The sequence below is a fragment of the Bipolaris sorokiniana genome (assembly GCF_000338995.1).
Source record: "Bipolaris sorokiniana ND90Pr unplaced genomic scaffold COCSAscaffold_11, whole genome shotgun sequence".
Lineage (NCBI taxonomy): Eukaryota > Fungi > Ascomycota > Dothideomycetes > Pleosporales > Pleosporaceae > Bipolaris > Bipolaris sorokiniana.
Genome location: NW_006911905.1, coordinates 156,440 through 173,895, shown reverse-complemented (window position 1 = coordinate 173,895; position 17,456 = coordinate 156,440). Strand labels below are relative to the sequence as shown.

At 51.5% G+C, this 17,456-nt stretch overlaps 8 protein-coding genes across 8 annotated transcripts; 5 read left to right on the top strand and 3 right to left on the bottom strand.

Annotated features, from left to right (window-relative positions):
* Positions 1 to 4,125: 4,125 nt before the first annotated feature.
* COCSADRAFT_38637 (uncharacterized protein) lies at positions 4,126 to 4,968 on the bottom strand. The gene has a single exon (XM_007703883.1). It carries the CDS (start codon positions 4,846 to 4,848, stop codon positions 4,366 to 4,368), a length of 483 nt encoding a protein of 160 aa, XP_007702073.1. The 5' UTR covers positions 4,849 to 4,968; the 3' UTR covers positions 4,126 to 4,365.
* A 700-nt stretch (positions 4,969 to 5,668) lies between these two features.
* On the top strand, positions 5,669 to 7,238 carry COCSADRAFT_343362 (uncharacterized protein; the record flags this gene model as incomplete). The annotated part of the gene is made up of 2 exons (XM_007704031.1): positions 5,669 to 6,485; positions 6,517 to 7,238. The coding sequence occupies exons 1-2, from the start codon at positions 6,011 to 6,013 to the stop codon at positions 7,236 to 7,238; spliced, it is 1,197 nt and encodes a 398-aa protein (XP_007702221.1). The 5' UTR covers positions 5,669 to 6,010.
* A 362-nt stretch (positions 7,239 to 7,600) lies between these two features.
* COCSADRAFT_146923 (uncharacterized protein) lies at positions 7,601 to 9,241 on the top strand (the record flags this gene model as incomplete). Its single annotated transcript, XM_007704030.1, has 4 exons — positions 7,601 to 7,662; positions 7,741 to 7,923; positions 7,999 to 8,944; positions 9,003 to 9,241. Exons 1-4 carry the CDS (start codon positions 7,642 to 7,644, stop codon positions 9,239 to 9,241), a joined length of 1,389 nt encoding a protein of 462 aa, XP_007702220.1. The 5' UTR covers positions 7,601 to 7,641.
* COCSADRAFT_224658 (uncharacterized protein) lies at positions 9,209 to 10,343 on the bottom strand. Its single transcript, XM_007704029.1, has one exon. It carries the CDS (start codon positions 10,030 to 10,032, stop codon positions 9,433 to 9,435), a length of 600 nt encoding a protein of 199 aa, XP_007702219.1. The 5' UTR covers positions 10,033 to 10,343; the 3' UTR covers positions 9,209 to 9,432.
* A 15-nt stretch (positions 10,344 to 10,358) lies between these two features.
* Positions 10,359 to 10,852, top strand: COCSADRAFT_95702 (uncharacterized protein; the record flags this gene model as incomplete). Its single annotated transcript, XM_007704028.1, has 2 exons — positions 10,359 to 10,450; positions 10,522 to 10,852. 2 exons carry the CDS (start codon positions 10,359 to 10,361, stop codon positions 10,850 to 10,852), a joined length of 423 nt encoding a protein of 140 aa, XP_007702218.1.
* Positions 10,853 to 11,424: 572 nt separating this feature from the next.
* On the bottom strand, positions 11,425 to 12,207 carry COCSADRAFT_64404 (uncharacterized protein; the record flags this gene model as incomplete). The annotated part of the gene is made up of 2 exons (XM_007704027.1): positions 11,425 to 11,732; positions 11,778 to 12,207. Coding segments are annotated over 2 exons (738 nt in total), but the record flags the coding sequence as incomplete, so codon positions are not given.
* Positions 12,208 to 13,410: 1,203 nt separating this feature from the next.
* On the top strand, positions 13,411 to 14,493 carry COCSADRAFT_121814 (uncharacterized protein; the record flags this gene model as incomplete). Its single annotated transcript, XM_007704026.1, has 2 exons — positions 13,411 to 13,927; positions 13,978 to 14,493. The coding sequence occupies 2 exons, from the start codon at positions 13,411 to 13,413 to the stop codon at positions 14,409 to 14,411; spliced, it is 951 nt and encodes a 316-aa protein (XP_007702216.1). The 3' UTR covers positions 14,412 to 14,493.
* Positions 14,494 to 15,172: 679 nt separating this feature from the next.
* On the top strand, positions 15,173 to 17,384 carry COCSADRAFT_183002 (uncharacterized protein; the record flags this gene model as incomplete). Its single annotated transcript, XM_007704025.1, has 3 exons — positions 15,173 to 15,418; positions 15,533 to 15,830; positions 15,904 to 17,384. Exons 1-3 carry the CDS (start codon positions 15,257 to 15,259, stop codon positions 17,382 to 17,384), a joined length of 1,941 nt encoding a protein of 646 aa, XP_007702215.1. The 5' UTR covers positions 15,173 to 15,256.
* Positions 17,385 to 17,456: the final 72 nt, after the last annotated feature.

The window sequence follows — 17,456 nt, the reverse complement described above, 5'->3', positions numbered from 1 at the left end:
TCTGACTTACATATTCTCGATCGCCTGCATATCCATCCGGTCTTGCCTAGCCATTGTCAACATCGGACCAAGAAGCAAGGACGACGAGTACGAGCAGTCCCGTGATATCGAAGATACTACTGGAGTAAATTCAACCGGAAAGAAGTCTGGAGCAGGCTGAAGAGAGTTTGAGTCGGTTGAGAAAAGTGGTGAGTTTGCTAACGAGGCTTCTAGAAGAAAACAAGAACCAAGATAAGTCGAAATTCAAGAGAAAAGTGTAGAGCCTGGCACTTTGCTCAAACCAGGATGTACTGTTGACTAGTTACGGAACCGGAAACAACCGATTAAGTGGGGCCCCACCTACGCTTCTTTGGTGAAGCATTATTACTACCCGGAGTTTAAGTCCTACAGCATAAAGTTAGCTGGATTCGGATGATTTAGTCATGTCCAAGTCTAGCTAGGTCAGGGCGCATAATATACCAAGCAGGGTTTAGGCCAACGACTAAGCACTATGCTCAGCTCCAGATTCTTTGCATTAGTTAAGCATCTGTGGCCTGCTGGCCTGCTATTTGGGTGCTCACAGCTCGCTTTATTCAATGCGAAACACGACATCGCATGTTCGTACGACTATCTCAGTCTTGGTCTTCCTCAGACGACAACTTTGGTCTCAGCGTGACCTGGAGCGACATCAGAGCGACAACAAATCACTCAAAACGCGTCGCAATGGGTTTCGGAACGCTACGGAGCTGTGTGATCTGAAGTGGATATTTGTTACTGGACAACTAATGTCTTGAAGAATAATGATAAGTATAGGTATGGTGCCGTCACAGATAACTACAGCGATGTCTCTAGCCCATTCAAGCCCGGCACCTGATCTACAACGCACTCCTCCTCCTCACCCTCCTCCTTCTTCATCTTCCCTGCGTTGGTATAGAGCGGATACGAGTTCCTGCAGTTGGCGCTGCTTTTGGGGTAAACTCTTTTGTGTGCAACAACAAACTCGGTGCCGTTGATTTCGCCCTCGGCGAATTTTCATTCGGTGATACAGAGCTTGATCTGTAGAGCGGACGCTTCAGCGTGTTTTCCCGACTGGTAGAGATTGTCTGTGTGTATGTAAGGCCGGGCTGTTACATTTCCTTATCCCTACCCGATGATTTTGCTGACGACTCACTTTGGTTGCCACGCCAACAATTGTCCCGACGCCACCGACGTTCAGTGCAGGCATTAGCCAGTCACTTTGACCTGCTGGAGCAATAAACTTGGGTTTTTCTCAAACTTGCGCTTATCCTGCCAACCTTGGCTTGACCGTCGCACGCGAGGTTAACTGCTACAATGTTTTTATACTGGCCGAGCAAGTCTAGCGTTTCCGAATTGTTGAGACCAGCAACAAGGGGGATTGGCGATGCAGCCGCGAGATCTTAAAAGTACGCCACAATGTCATCTTGGCGCATAGCGAAGCTAAGGTATGACGGCACAAGGGCAAGGTAGTACGGCGTACTCGGTTCCCTAGCTTCCATAGTCTGGCGAATCGAGTCGCGCGTGTAACCTACTACTCTTCCTATCGTGATAAGCAGCTCTGTGCGATCGAAACGCTACGCCGCTTTGTGAGGCCTTTGGGATAGCTGGCTCTTCTCTTCAGACGTCAGGGGTCGATTCCTCTCCGTTGGTGCCTGTAATCACGATTCCATGGAGGCCGTTGGATATGAGAAATCTCAAGTGCTTCCTTAGACGTCCTAGTTGATCTCTTGAAAAGGATCGCCCTTGAACTACCTCAACCAAGGCACGTGGAGTTTAGGTCGGAAAAAATACGACGTAGAGCCATTTTTACTGCCTATGGAAGGCATTTTGTGGATGATGTCAGTGTCTGGATGAGACCAGACTCTCGAGATATGAGACACGGGGAGCGAAGTCGTTGAGACACGCAAAGTGTGCGCATGTTGGACAACGGTAACACCGCGGACGTATTCGTCACCTCGTGCCGTGAGTAGAGATGCGCTTCTGTCGTGGAGATGCGGTTGTATATCCGACAGCAGCGGTTCGCCATTATAGACTACGTACATACGACTAGTAAGTACTTAGTAGTACTCGGCGGCTGGGGGCATCCGCCGACAACCTGTCGCGTCTCGGCTGCACTAGTAAATATCTTGGTCCACCCGCCCAACCCCACGCGATGAACATTGCAATTGCAGTCATCTCGGGACTCGGCTGGTTGCGATGTTCACATTGGTTCCGATCGCGCCATCCGGCTCCGTGTGTCATTGAAGTAGGTTCCATGGGAAAGCCGGCGAGCTAATCAGGCCGTTTACCCCCGGTTTCTGCATGCTGTATCTACTACTACTTACGTGTGCTTTCTTCCTCGAACTTCCCTTGACCTTAACACGAAATGCATTTCATGAAACCCATGTCCATGAGAATTCCGCCCGTCTCACTAATTAGCTGCGACTTGGCATAAAGCTCACGAGGACCTTTCCTAGCCCCTCAGGCTATAGCGATTCTGGTCTTGAGGCCTTTAGCGGGCGTAGGGTTCCATATATGCGGCTTGACCCGTGGGTGCTCATCTAGAATCGTTCTAGAGCGTCAGATAATGTCAGTTGGATTACGATGCCGGTAGTTGTGAGTAGAAGCGAGAGAGAGTGGTGTTTGATCTTGATGTCATGAGCGATAAATGGGTGAACTGAACGTTCTCGTTCTCAAGAGAACGGGTATGGATCAGATTAGAAACGTGGAACAACTATGGTGATTCGACTTCCTCGGATTCAGGTCAGCAGCTAGTTATGTATTGCCCGGGAATTGGGTGCTTTTGGCTATCCATTACTGACGAGCAATAACTAGTATGAGAGTGATAGTTAAAACGGGACAAGAGTAAGGCTCAAGCATAATTAGGAGCTTTCCCCTACCGTCAATATTGAAGTATCGTCATGCATGTGATACTCCACTCAATGTTCCCATTTCTTTTGATAGAAAAGACCATTAGTTTGAGTGACATAGATCTCACCAGAGTCTGTGGTATACGTATAACAAAAGCTAGGGACTAACTGTAGCGACGTGGACTAAGAGAGCTTTGCAAGCATAACTGTTGGGGAGCACTGGATGAATGAGATCAGGGTCTGAGCGAACATAGTGATTTGGTTTTTGCTAAACATATCGACAGCACGATCGTGCTAGTGGCCATGTTATTGCGGGAGGTGGAATTCGGATGGCGTCAAGGCCGAGGTGAAGGGTTACAGGACAATCGAATTCTCATCAACAAGAAAGTTGGAGAAGTCTAAGGGCTGCTTCTCGTTCGACGATATAGACATGTACGTGCCGCTATCTTCAGAGACTCCATTCATTTTATCATGTCCCTTGTTGTGAGTTAAAGACTACCCTATTGACATGTGAAACATTTGGCCCTAGGTGAGCGAGACATCCTCGCTTACCCGTCGTCTGGTGGCATTCCTCCTATTGAATGAACCCGCTAACGGGGTTACATCCGATTCTGCATCAGCTGAAGACGCAGTTGACCTTGGTACTGGAGGCTGCCTACTAAAAATTTCTCCTTGGAGGTTTGGCAAAGCTGTTGCTGTTGTGTCTGCCAAGGCGGCACGCTGTTGCTGAGCGGCTGACGAAGTTTCGGCCGTTGATGTGAAGTACATAGTATTTCTAACCCCTGCTAGTGTAGAGTCCAAACAGTGTGCATGTCAGTATGCGGATGTGCCGGAGAGAGACAGCTAGGTCTTCTGGTGGTTCGATATGCGAACTAATTACTATGTGGTTCAGGGTAACAGGCATATGAGAGCTCGAACAACCACACTATGCAGGCTCAGAATATCTTATCCTCCAAACAGCGAGACTCCAATCTTCTCACCACCCACTTCTGTTTCTTAAGACAATAATGTTAGATACGCGCGACTCGGCCAGCAATCCTTTTAGCAAACGCTCTGCTAGAGACAAAGTGTGCATTCAAAGAACCTATGAACCTAATGGTAATTTATGCTGCATAGGAGAATGTACATTGTCTCGCAGCAATTACAAGTGTCATACAAGTGGTTTGACATGTTGGTGAAAAACAGCAGGAGCAGGAGCAGGAGCAGGATAAGGGTTAGAGTCAAAGTTAGCGAAGGCCTGCCTCAAAGATTAAACTCAGTTAGGTTTGCAAGCGCAGGGGCCGTGGCTACGATGGGCTTTGAGTTGGATGTTCAGGTCTAATGCTATAGTAATTGATTGCAGATGCAGTCCTCAAGTTTAGGGTGTACACAACTATCAAGGATGAATGAAGCACGTCGGTTCTGATGATTATCCAAAAAGAAGAACGGGTATCAATTTATAGCCAAGAGAAATTTGTCCACCTTGCGCATGTTGTATAATACAACTCCATAGCAAAGGTTAGACTAGACGTAGCCAAGACTAGGCCTTGGTGTAGGCTGGCAGATCCTCAGAGGACTGCACCTTGGTGGCAGCCCTTCTGGCCATCCTCCTCTCGCGGCGATCCAACTCCCTCGCCACCGCCTTGGCCAACTTCCTCCTCTCCTCCCTCTCCTTCTGCTTCAAGATATCGTTCTTTCCCTTGCCTGTCCAAACCTTCCTGAACTCCTTGCGAAACTTTTGGCCAAAAGTGATGTGCTTGTCGGCCTCGTCTTCAGCTTGGCGCTGCTTGTGCTCCTCCTCGTCCTCGGTGTCGTAAAAGTCCGAGTCATCATTGTTATCGCCATCGTCGACGAGGCGATTGGTTTCCGAGGACTCGAGGCTGACGGCGCGCTGGTTGCGGGCTTTGTCCCAGACCTTTGTGCGCGAGTATGCGATGCAACCGGTGATGCTGAGGACGGTAAGAAAGGGAAAAGAGAGGAAGAGCAGCATCACAATGCCGAAGGCGATGAGGTCTTCATCCATGATGCGTGCAGTTTGAGAGAGTGAATAAGTAGTAGGTTGTGAGGGTGAGGTGGATATGTTGGAGGTGTGGTCAAGGTCAAGGGATGTTGCAATATATGTGTAACGTGATAGGGTTGGGGTGTTGGGGAAAGGAGAGGCTTGTTGCCACCTTGACCCAGTGTGGCGCAGCAGCCGTGGTGACGTTCACATGCAGTATGCACGTCATTGCTGTGCGTGAGTCAAGCACCAGCACCTTGTACATACTATGTTCTTTCGCATATATGTATGTACTACACTACATACGTACATACATGCTTGCATACATGTGCAGTATACCACTGTTCTTCACTCGCAATCATTACACATATTCCATGCAGTCGTATTAAGCGACATGCGGCTATATCGCCATCATAGGGCATGGGCCTCTTGGGAATTCTGCGCTAAAAATATGGCCTAGGATGTCTCCTCAGGGTCATGCTAATATGGGACTGCCCGCCTCTTCTACTGTGTAGTACTCGACTCTACAGCATCCTCAGTCGTCCGCTGAAGTACATTCTCACAGTTGAGTGAACAAAATCGACCACAACATCGTGGTGCGCACATGCATGCCACAGCTGCCTCTTATGTTGCTGGTTGGGGGCCTTCGTCCTATGCGGCCTTTGCGCCGCTTTACGATCATCCGGCAATGATATGCTTTTCATTTTTCTAGCACAGCCCGTCGGGCCGTTCCATCTACTGTGTCATTGACTTTTGGAACACATAGAGTCAATCGTGGTAATCATTCCTATATGATTGCTTGAGCTGAGTCCAATATACCCTCACACACCTAGCACTGTGGACAAAAAGATCCATTAATATCACTCATATATCCTCTTGGTTTTTTGGGGGAGGTTTGCAATACCTCTATATAGGTGCGAACGTGGGGGTAAAGAGATTGTTCCCCATCTATACGAAAGTGCTAAGCTAGGTTAAGGGTATTGATAATATTACATTGGCCTTTTTCATCAATTAGACCTGCCCACACCGCTGGCATTATAAATAATAAGATTTTCATCATTGCCCAAAGAGATCCTATACAGTTTGCGTCTGCATATACGTAAACTTGTCACGCCCTAGAGTTTTGTCTCATTAGCTTTTCCATCGCCTGGTACTAATAAACCCATTTTTTACGCCAGCATCCATCATGGTGGGAAGCGCTAACAGGCCTCTGGCCATTGCCGGTACTGCCTCGGCAGCCGTCTTCGACCTGCCCGTTGTCATCAAGGGCTCATACAGCAGCGTCAGGCTCGACATCGGCACGCCTCCGAAAGAACACCAGTTGCTGTTCGATACCAGCTCATCAACCCTCTGGACCGTTAGCACTGACTGTACACAAGACTCGTGCCCAGAACGAAACACGGAGCTGTATAAACGACGATACTACAATGCATCGGCATCGTCCACAGCCGTCGATGTTGGCATTCCCGCCATGATTCCTTACTTGGGCGGTAACGTTGAGGGCGAAATTTACCAGGACGTCTTCAGTGCTCTAGATGGGTCCGTGGAATGGAACCAGTCATTCATTGCAGTCAATGAGAGCTCATGGGTTTGGATCACTGCAGACGGGTTTCTGGGCCTTGGTTTCTCCACCATCGCAGAACTCAACACGTCGACGCTGGGTCGAAACGCTACTGTGGGATGGCAAGCTAGACAAAGCCCGATTCGGCCTATACTTTGGCACGAACCTAGGAGACGAGGGCCCTCAGGACGGTGTGCTGAGCATTGGTGATAGTCACGAGGACAAGTATGTTGATGGCCAGGTGGTTTATGCTCCTCTGCAGAAGGTCAACAACGAGTATGGTCTATGGCACACACCGTTGAAGGCTGTCCACCTACTGGTCGCCAAGAACCCGTCCAACCCAAACCACACAGTCGAGACGCACATTGGCAAATTGCCCACGACGCAGTTCTCTGGCAATGCTCTCGAGTCACCCAATATTACTTTGTCAACGTTCGGCGACGGCCGGGCTGTTTTCGACACGGGAGCTGGCCGCCTTTCCGTGCCATACGAAATGATCGATTCCTTGTACTACAACCTCGGCTGGGATTACCAAAGTCTGCTCTACGGCAAGCAGCGCTTTACATGCGAGGCCATGAATGCATCCTGGGCCATTTCTCTGATCCTTGGTGAAGGTGCGCCCGAGAACGATGTCGTGGTCAGCATTCGCGGCGATGAATTCCTTGAGCCTGGAGCACAATGTATGCCACCGTTTGACTCTTCCAGCTCACCTTCTTTTGCGCTTGTTGGCAGTGCCTTCCTCCACAGGTACTACACTATATGGGACTTTGGTGCGGATAAGGTGGCTGAGTACATGCCTCGGCTTGGATTTGGAAGACTCAAGAAGGAGTTTGACTGGAACTACCAGTCGTGAGTGTAACGTGGAAGGGAGGGGGGGCCTGGCCGATTGTGCATGTGTATACGTAAAATATCAAGATGAGATGCAAACGAGGTACTTGGTGCAATGACGAATATCATTGTTGCGGGCGCAAAAGCGTGCTGTGTAATAGTGATACGAGCGGTAGATAGACCAGCTATTAATTTCAGCAGAAGTGAGCAATACATTGCATGGTTATCGGAGTGAGCATGTTGATTGCAAGTGTATATATGTATGTATGTATGTATGGTGGTGGTGGTGTCAAGGCCAGCATGAGTCTTCCTAGGTTACGTCAAGGACCCTGGCGCTAGTCGCTGACGGACGCGCAACCACTGCTTTCTGTCCTCATCTCGCGTGCTCTGTTGTCTGACAACCAAACCCAACAACCTCTCACTTCGCCATGATCCAGGCTCTTCTCCAGGCACGTCTAGCCCTGCAATTGCTGCCTCTGCTCCTAAACCTAACCCCCCTTTTCATTCATCACTAACACACACTACAGCGCCTGGCCCGCTGGCTCGACCGGCCGCAGTTCCCATGGAAGCGCTTGGTTGTCGGCTTCTCTCTCGCAGAGTTTGCCCTCGAAAACTGGCTTCTCTTCCGCCAGTACCGTGTCCTCCAACGCACTTCTATCCCCAAGGCTCTCGACAAGGAAATTGAAAAGGAAACGTTTGATAAATCTCAGGTGCGCCTCCCCTCTCTCCCCCACTCAGACCACACATGGCGCCAGTTGTGATATTGATACTGACAACGGCCGCAGCAATATGGTCGCGCCAAAGCAAAGTTCAGCTTCATCTCCGGTGTCTTCAACCAACTCAAGCACCTAGCCTCTCTCTACTTCAACCTCTACCCGTTTGTCTGGACCGCCGCCGGCACTGTCCTCGCCCGCTATGCGCCCGCCCGTTTCTCGGGCGAGATATCGCAGTCACTCTTGTTCATGTACATGCTCGGCTGGATCGACTTAGTTGCCGGTCTCGGTTTCTCGTACTACCACAGCTTCGTCCTGGAAGAAAAGTTTGGCTTCAATAAAATGACGGTCAAGCTCTGGCTCACGGACATGGTCAAAGGCCAGGCGCTCGCTATTGCATTTGGTATTCCGATTGGAAGCGCCTTCCTGGCCATTATCAACAAGACGGGGCAGGGTTTCTTCTACTACCTGTGGATGTTCATGCTGGTTGTGCAGATTACCGGCATGACCGTCTATCCGATTCTCATTGTGCCCCTGTTCAATAAGCTGGAGCCGCTCAAGCCCGGCAAACTCAAGGAGTCAGTCGAGGCGCTTGCTTCCAAGCTCAACTTCCCTCTTTCGGAGCTACAGGTCATTGACGGCAGCAAGCGCAGCGCTCACAGCAATGCCTACTTCACGGGCCTGCCCTGGATTGGCAAGAAGAAGATTGTCATCTACGACACACTACTGGAAAAGAGTACGGAGAAGGAGGTCGAGGCCGTGCTAGCACACGAGCTCGGTCACTGGAAGATGAACCACACGTCGCGACTTCTCTTTATTAGCCAAGCGCATCTATTCTACATTTTTGCCCTCTTCTCCGTCTTCATCAACAACCGGTCGCTGTACGCAGACTTTGGCTTCCACCGGGAGCAGCCGACCATTGTTGGCTTCATGCTCTTCAACGAGATTCTGTCGCCCACGGACTCGATCGTTAAGCTTCTCCTCAACATCTGGACCCGCAGCATGGAATACGAAGCAGGTACGTGGCTCAAATGCTTGCGTGTTTATGTCTGTGTGTGATCAAGGCTAACATGAAGCAGATGCTTTTGCTGTCAAACTTGGCTATGCGCGTGAGCTAGGCGCATCGTTGATCAAGCTGCAGATTCAGAACCTGTCAAGCATGGATGCCGACTGGTTCTACTCGAGCTTCCACCACTCGCACCCCATTCTGACAGAGCGTCTCAAGGCTATGAAGTGGACTGGCGAGAAGAAGATTGTGGTTGACAAGGCGGCCGACGAGGACAAGGCTGTAAAGGCAGCGGATCGGGAGCTGTAGGCGTTAGTGGGTGGTTGTTGTGGTGGTGGTGCGTTTGAGTACGAGGTGTGGGACAAAAAAGGCCCCGGGCGTGTGGAAGCAAGATTGGGTGCAGACCGTTAGTTTAGTGATAGCATGTAGCTCCAGTGCGACGGCGCAAAAGGTGGCAGTGCCTCTCATTTTGGTCGGTCTGTGGTGACACGGCAAGATGGCTAATCCGACTTTTTTGCCTTTGCCGCATTGTCCCTCTTCCTCTGCAGGTCTCGCTCCTTCTTGGCCTTCTTCCTGGCATCCTTGTCCACCTGTCCATCTGGGGGCGATTGTTGGTTATGATCATGGCCATAGGCCTGGTCCTTCTTTCTCTTCTTGGTGTCGTTGGTCTGCACTAATGGTTCCTGCCCACCCTCTTGCACAACGTTGTTCCTGTTGCCCACGTCACCAATCTCGATGCCGCCTTGCCCGGCCTGATAGGCGGCCACGTCTTGCCACTCTTGCTCTGCGCCTGTGTTTTTGCTGCCCTCGCCATCAGCAGCGTCCAGGGCCTCTTCCTGGGCCTCGAGAGTCGTGTCGGGCTCAAGGTACTCGCCGCGCAAGCCCGCAGCCACACGGCGCAGATGGTGCATGAGCAGATTCCCTACTGCGCCGCCCTTTGCGTTGAACGTCACGCCATCGGGGGTGATGAGGGCATCGGGGTGCAAGTGCGCATGTGTCTCGGAGTTTTGTAGGTACTTTTCTAGCACGGCGGATGCGGCGCTGAGAGACACGGGCGCGCTGGATACCTGGCGGCGAGGTGGGGGCGCCTCGAGCAGCATGGTTGTGCGATTGTATAAACGAATGAGGTGAGTTGGCTATGGCGCAAACATCAATCTTGGGTTGAGTGGTGCATTCAGAAAAGAGTCTTGGATAGGATCATGTACATGGGCAGTCAAAGGTGCAACTTTTTGCGCACGGACGCCCGACCCATGTTTTATTGGTTTTGGTCTGCGGACTGGGGGAACGGGGCGCTGCAATCGACAAACGATAAACACACACGCAAGTCAATTGGGGGAGAAAAGATGGACTGAGAGAGGCAGAGGGACAAAGAAGAACAAAAACAAAGTTTTCCAATTGTACAGAAGAAGAGAAAAGAGGAGGCACGATGAACGCTTTCCGGTGCCTGAGGGTTGCTTCAACCAGCTCTTGTGCGCTTCTCAGACTACGCACATCAGGCACAGCAGCAGCAACACAACGGTATACACACGCCCTCTTGTATCACGACATGACCCAGTATCGCTAACTTTTGTTTCTTCTCTTCTCTGCAGCCTATCCACACCCTCGCAAACCCGCCAAATATCTCTCCTCTCACCCCGCCGTCCTCTCGTGCCTGCGACATACTCGTCACCGTCAACCTTGGCCCCGTCTGGCACCTCGTCCTCTCTCGCCAACCTGGAAACACTAGACCTTGTGGGCAGAATATCGGCGCATCCCGCCCTGGGCAGCACGCAGATCCGCTGCGGACCCCGCGACACGTACAATCCTAGTCATTTGGTGCGCAAGCGCAGGCATGGGTTTCTGAGCCGTCTGCGGACCAAAAAGGGGCGCAAGATGATTATGAGGCGGTTGAAGAAGGGGAGGTGGAATATCAGCCATTGAGAGAAGGCCGAGGACGAGACGGGTGGTCAACGCACCAGTGTGCTAGAACTGCTTCTATGAAGCTCTGTACACCGCAAGTGAGACGCCGACGTCCTGCTGCCATGACTTGGAAACAAAAGGTACTTATCACGCTTGTAATATAAATGCGGCATAGTTCCCTGCATCGACTGTGCCACCACATTCTAGGGTGCAAGTACAAGCTTGTGTTCGTCGATATAAAGACCACTGTATAGGCTCTTGGACTATCTAGTAGTGCAGTACGGCAGCATAGCTGCACTAGAATGACAATGCTTCATCTTAGCCATTGCAGGAAGGCGCCATTTGTGTATACATGTGTTACCCTGGATGCCGTTGAGGTAGGCCTCCAAGCTATTTCGTCATGGCGGACTGCAAGTACACCCATACGTCTTGAATGCGTTGCCTAGCTGATGATACCACGTGACATTCATGGCCACCGAGATACCACGGCACTTTTTACAGTAATCAGCCCAAGGCGACGCACTTTACTCAGGCGTTGCTATTGTTTCTTCCTGCTTGTTCTTGTCCGCGTCCTTGAGCACCTCTTCCCCACCACCCCCATCCAATGTCTCCGCAAGCTTTGCCTCCTCATCTGTCTTGTCAATCTGCTTCAGTATAAACGTAATCGTTGCATCCCGTGCCTTGTCCACCCTTCCCAATGCCTCCATACTCATGCGATCATAATCCATTAGCTTTTGAAGCGTCGGCAGCTCCACCCGCCCCTCGCTTTGCAACCTTGCCTTTTTCTCGCTCAGCAGCTTGCGCAACGCAAAGATGTTGTAATCTCTTTCTTGCAAATTGTTAATGAGCTCTTTGCGCTTAGCCTCTTCTTGCTCTTCCTCCTCTTGTACTTTTGCTTGCACTTTCTGCTTCTTATTACTGGCAGAACTCAAGGCTTGCTGCGCACTGTCAGAGGACGAAGCGCTTGCGGCTTTGGCCTTGCGAATCGCCTCCTTGGCACTCGATTCAATATGCGTGAAGCGAATAGGACCTATGTTTTGGCCGCCGTACCAGCGCCCAACTACCACGGTCCCGCAAGTCGATGTGTCGCGCAGTACATTACTGAGCCGTGTTCCGGCCCATTTCTCACCGTCGTCGTCATGCCCCGTGTCGTACAGGGTGCGCGACGCGGGCATCAGTGACATTTGCCGCGAGGGCCTGCGCCATGCCGCGATCCTGTGCGTTGCGCTGCGGAACTCGGGCAGCGCTTGGAGGGCTTTTGCGCTGAGAGAGGGAGAGAAGGCGGCCGTAAAGGACGACGTCTGCTCATGGATTGGAGCTGAAAAGTAGATTTCTGGTGGGGCTGGGGAAGGCGAGTGTTGTCTTTTCCCAGCCATTGTTTACATTGTACTATTGATTCCTCATGACTTTGCCTGCCAAGGTTCGGCGCGTTGACATGGCGGATTGAGGTTGGAGGTACGACAAGGATTAGCGGATATAAGGAAACGCTAGTAGTAGTACTAGTGCCGGTACCCAAGGACCGTGTCGAGCTTCTGCCTCTTGATCAGACGTCATCTTATCATGTCCAGACCATTTCTGTCAAAGCCATGACAGCAAAACTACGTTGTGGTTATCAATTCATCCAGTGTTGTGCATGTGTTGCAATCTTCTGCAATCCTTAGAATATGCTTCTCCTTCCCACCACAACAACCGACCGATTCACACCATTTCGGGCATCATGAGCAAGTTTTCTTGGCCTCTCTCCTGGCACAATGAATACCTCAATATCGTTGCAGGCTTGATCTATAAAGACAGTCTATCACTTTCAAAGCTCAATTGGGCTTACCATGCAAAGAGGCACACACTGCCCATGCGGTCTACACAACGGCACGAAACAAGACAACCCTGCCAATCGAATGCTCTTATGCGACTAGTACTCTCTGATACACGTTTATTGCCAGGACTACATCAAGGGGATCTCTCCTACACAATTTTTCTAGCTGGCCACATTCGTATGGTACTTCTCTAGCGCTTCTCGAACCCGCTTCCTTGTCTTCTTCACCGTTCATGTCAATTTTTCAGAACAAATAATAGTGGTGAAAGCATTCATGCTTGCTACTAGTCCCAAAAATGGCTGCTAGCCTCCATCCTCTCTCACTTCCCAATCCTACAAAAGCGTCACGCTAAACTCTCCGGATGGTCCATCCTCGTGTAACACCCACGTTTCTCATTGAATTTACAACACTTGATTGACTCAAAGAAGATAATTACCATTTTTGGTGCACTCAAGAGTGAACGCGCTTTAACAATCTTGTTTCAATTATTGTCTTCCATTTGCTTATCTCTTGGACCACGCAGTATATTAACAGCAACATTTTACGGTAAGTTTACTTGAATAGTTAGTCGTCATATTGTTCTCTCTGCCCAGGTCGAAACTCGGTGGACTCGAAGCGATTCTCCCGCCTCTAGCGTCTGAGATAGTTTCGCTTTGCTAACTTTGGTATTGTAGGTAGCTCACTCTGCAACTACAGGGCTGAAGACCTTACGTACTGAATGCGCGGAAACACTACACAGTGACTTGGAATACGCCGTCTCCCATTATGCGCAGGTTCGAAACCTTGAACCCAGAGACTAAGGATCTGGTGCTATGCCTCCTACCTGCGCTTGCTACTTCTTTTGGTGTCGCGGACCCTGTAGACATCATCCCGCAGGATATCCGGATGCGCGCGTGGGATTGTGAGCGCCGTGACCACATCAAGGAAGAGACGGAGAACGACCCCCGCAACTGGGGTGTCCAGTTCATCAAGGACCTCATGGCCATTTCGCGTCTCAAGAAGGGCGACCTGGCCACATTTCAAGCGGATCTATACGCAAAGTGCGCTCTGCATGAGCCCAAGCATCCTTGGTGCCGGTTGAACGATATTCGAGAGCTCAAGGACGAGTACGAGCACCCAGAGCGCAAGAATCAAGTCGAGGTGGTGGAGCCATCGTCCAGCTCCTCGACTGATTCTTATTTTGAAGAGTTGGTAGAGCTGGATGAAGCGAAGGGTGCGAAGCGCCGCCGCGGTGGTGCTCATGAGGTCTACGAGGCTCGCGTGATGAAGAAGCGGCACAAGCGTAAGTGCCGAAGACTGCCTCTGAAGGCCATGAATGCTAAAACTTGACAGATAAACCCGCCCGTCTCCGCCGAGCAGATGCTGGTGGTTTCCAGCGCCACGATCCAGCTGCGAAGAAGCGCCAACGTGCAAGTAACACACCCAACGATGCCCGTCGCATGGCCAACCGCGGGAATCGACCAGTTCTCACTGACGAAGACGACGACGACGGCGACATCAGCTCAGTGCGATCTGCCCACACCCGCTCTCTTCTTGCCCACCCGGCGCCCGCCTTTTCCCTCTCCCCCGGCCCACGGGCTAGTTCCACGTGCGAGGTTGATGCCTCGAACGAGTCTCTGGCGGTGCAAAAGTTGCAGGCGGAGCTAGATGTCGCGGAAGCTGAGCTTAAAGCTGCCCGTCTCAAGTACCAATACATCCAAGCTAAAGAACAGGCCGAGGCGAGGCAGATGCACGGTGATGGTGGTGCTCTAGGAGATGCTCTCTGATTGGACCAGGGACATGATTGTGAGGAGAAGGACATTGATGCATGTGGATGAGTTAATTCCGAGCGCCATGTATACGCATACTTCTAAGTCCTCGTATAGCAAGTTAGTCTAAGCCACCGTGCGAGACTCTTGCCGCGGCAGCAGCTGGTGCATCTGGTCAGTCAATAGCTAGTTGGTGTATCACGTGACAAATGTATACTGTTCCCCATAGATGGATGCTGACACTGGGCGTTGAATGGCATACATACATGTGCAATTTCATGACAACGCAAAGGCATTGAACTCATCGCTTTTGCAAGTCAACGCCAGTACCAAGGACTTGCATGGGTTCGTCTGATGTGTGTACTTGGATACGTACGTAGGCGTAAGTAAGCCATTAACTGATGGAGCCTGGTTGACAAATGCTCGCCAGCTGAAACGGCTAAACAGCGCCTTAACATGAACGGACAATTTGGGAGTAGTACGAGCATGAATGTGCCACACGTCCTAGCGGCCAGTAGATGAGGGTAATCTCCCAAGGGCAAGCAACAAGAAAGGGAAACAGGATCTACAATATGTACATGGTATGCACTCATGTAGGTAGGACATTGTATGTAAGTAGGTAAGTATATAAGTAAGTATATATATAAGTACATATGTAGTACATGGTAGATGTATACATGGGCACTGACAAGCGGGGCGTCTGTCCGTCACATCCATATCGACTGCAAAGCGTTCTAGGCTCTGCATGGAAGACTGCGCAGTCGAATGATCCCTGGGCTGGCCCGCACGCGGGTCGCCTTGACCTGCACGCTGCCGGCTGGACATGCACGAGGCCATGCCCACGATCCAGGTACGGGTATCTAATGTCTCCGCAGCACCAGCAAAACCCCTCAGACCTGCTTGACTCGGTGCCTCGCATGAGCCTACGATGCACGCAGGCTAGTTTGGGATGGAGCTCCGACGTTAGCGCCTCTCCGCACTATGTCTATCCCGTCCCCGGATCTTCTGACCTTTCCGACTCCGAGGTTCGTCCTGGAGAAGGAAAAAAAAAAGAGAAAGAAGAAGGAAAAAGGAAAAAGGACGGAACCGAAGAAGAGCAGAGCTATAACCACGCAACATGACCCACTGCCATGGACCAGTCATCGCAGAAAAGAGTTTCCAAAGCATGCGACGCGTGCAAGCGGCGAAAGGTGCGCTGCAACGGCCAGACGCGTTGTCAGCAGTGCGCCCACCTCGGACTGCGATGCATCTACTCGCCATCTAGCAAGCAGAGATCACAGGGCAAGAGAGGCCATATCATTTCAGAATTCAGAACCCAGACATCTACATCATCTGCCACGGCGACGCCCATCCTGCCTGCTCACCCAGGGCAAGCCACCTACCAGGCCGTATACACTCCCATTTCGCCCACCGTCACGAGCAACGAAGCCGAAGCCAGTAGGTCACTTTTTTCTTTTTTTTTCTGAAGCTCGCAGAAACAATGCAGAATGCTGCTGCTGACCCGGAGCAGCATCTCCTGTTTCTTCTCTGACGTTGCAGTACAACAAGTCGTTCTTTCTCGACCTCATTCCCGACTATGTCGAGGGCGTGTATCCCGTGCATCCTGTCATTACCGCACATGAGCTCCGCCAGTACATTGAGGCCATGGACACTGATCCAGATGTGTGCTCCTTTGTGTACGCTTTTGGCGGCTGCACCCTCAATCTCACCCGCTATGGCGACCGCAGGACAGACGAAGTGGTGCAGACGATTGAGAAGCTCATGGACCACTCCATCGACACCATGCGCCGCTCCCATAAGCATTGCCAATTTTCCGTCATGCGAGCAGTGCAGTCCATGTTTATCCACAATTGCTTGATGAGCCTGCAGGGCAGTGACGCCGCTTTCTTCTATATGCGCGACGCAATCACCATCATCCAGCTGCTGAGGATAGACAATCCGGAGAATGCTGCACAACTGTCTGCCCCAGAGCGCTCTCGGAGACAGCGGCTGTACTGGCAAGCCTTCATCCACGAGCGCTTCCTGGCCATCCTCGACTATCGCCGCGCAATCCTGCCCCCACTCTACACAATGCCCGAAGACGACCCCACGCTGCCCATCCAGGTGCACGAGGGCTTCATTCATATCATCAAGCTATTCAAGCTGCTGGACACGGAATTCCTCAACAGCTGGCTGGATTCGCAGGGCGCCAACGTCACCAGCACCTGGGTCGAGGCTAAGTCGCGCGAGCTCGAGGGCGACCCTGAGGCGGACGCGCGCGAGCTATCCATGTTGTCCATGATGCAGCGCGCCGATCTGTGCATCACACGCGAATGGCTGCGCACCTTGGTGTGGCGTCTCGCCATGAGTCAAACGCTGCTTTCCTCACGTTCGCCCAAAGAATGCCTATCACTCCTGTTTCCCGTGCGACTCTCGCAGACGCTGCGTCAACTAGTCTCGAGCATGTCGCGGCAGGACATTGAAGTCCACGGCACAAGCATCACACAGAAGCTGTTTGAAATCACAGACACCATTGCCGACGTGCTAATCCATGTGCCCGCCGCCACACTCGACGAGACAGCACTGCGCATCGACGACTTTCTCTTCATCCTCGACTTTGTCCTGCTCATCCCTCATCTCGACCACACCCGCCGTGGTATCTTGCTCGAGAAGCTGGAGCGGCTGCAGACAATGTTCCCAGAGGTCCTGAGTAATGCTAGCTCTCCGAATCTGCCCCTCGATGTGCATAGTCCCCCCAGTGGCGGCAACAACAGCAGCAGCAACAACAATAACGGCGCTGGTCCCGTTGTGCCAAGTGACCCTTGGTACCAGGTCACACAGTCCAAGACGGCCGGGGGACTCGAGCTCATGGCAGACGGGCATGGAGTGCTTCAGGCGCCAGCAGCCCAAGGAGCACTACCCAGAGGCGAGGCAAGGAGCGGCTTGCTGGCTACCTGGAACAACATCTCCAGGCGCTTGACCATGCAGGTGGCAACATTTGGTGACGGATAATGAACAAACACGGACATTTCTACATGTACACGTCATGTATTGTTAGAATTTTATATTCTAATAACAACTATG

Excerpts from the sequence above, each read along its gene's own strand:
- COCSADRAFT_38637 (XM_007703883.1), bottom strand. The coding sequence starts at position 4,848 with ATGGATGAAGACCTCATCGCCTTCGGCATTGTGATGCTGCTCTTCCTC.
- COCSADRAFT_224658 (XM_007704029.1), bottom strand. The coding sequence starts at position 10,032 with ATGCTGCTCGAGGCGCCCCCACCTCGCCGCCAGGTATCCAGCGCGCCC.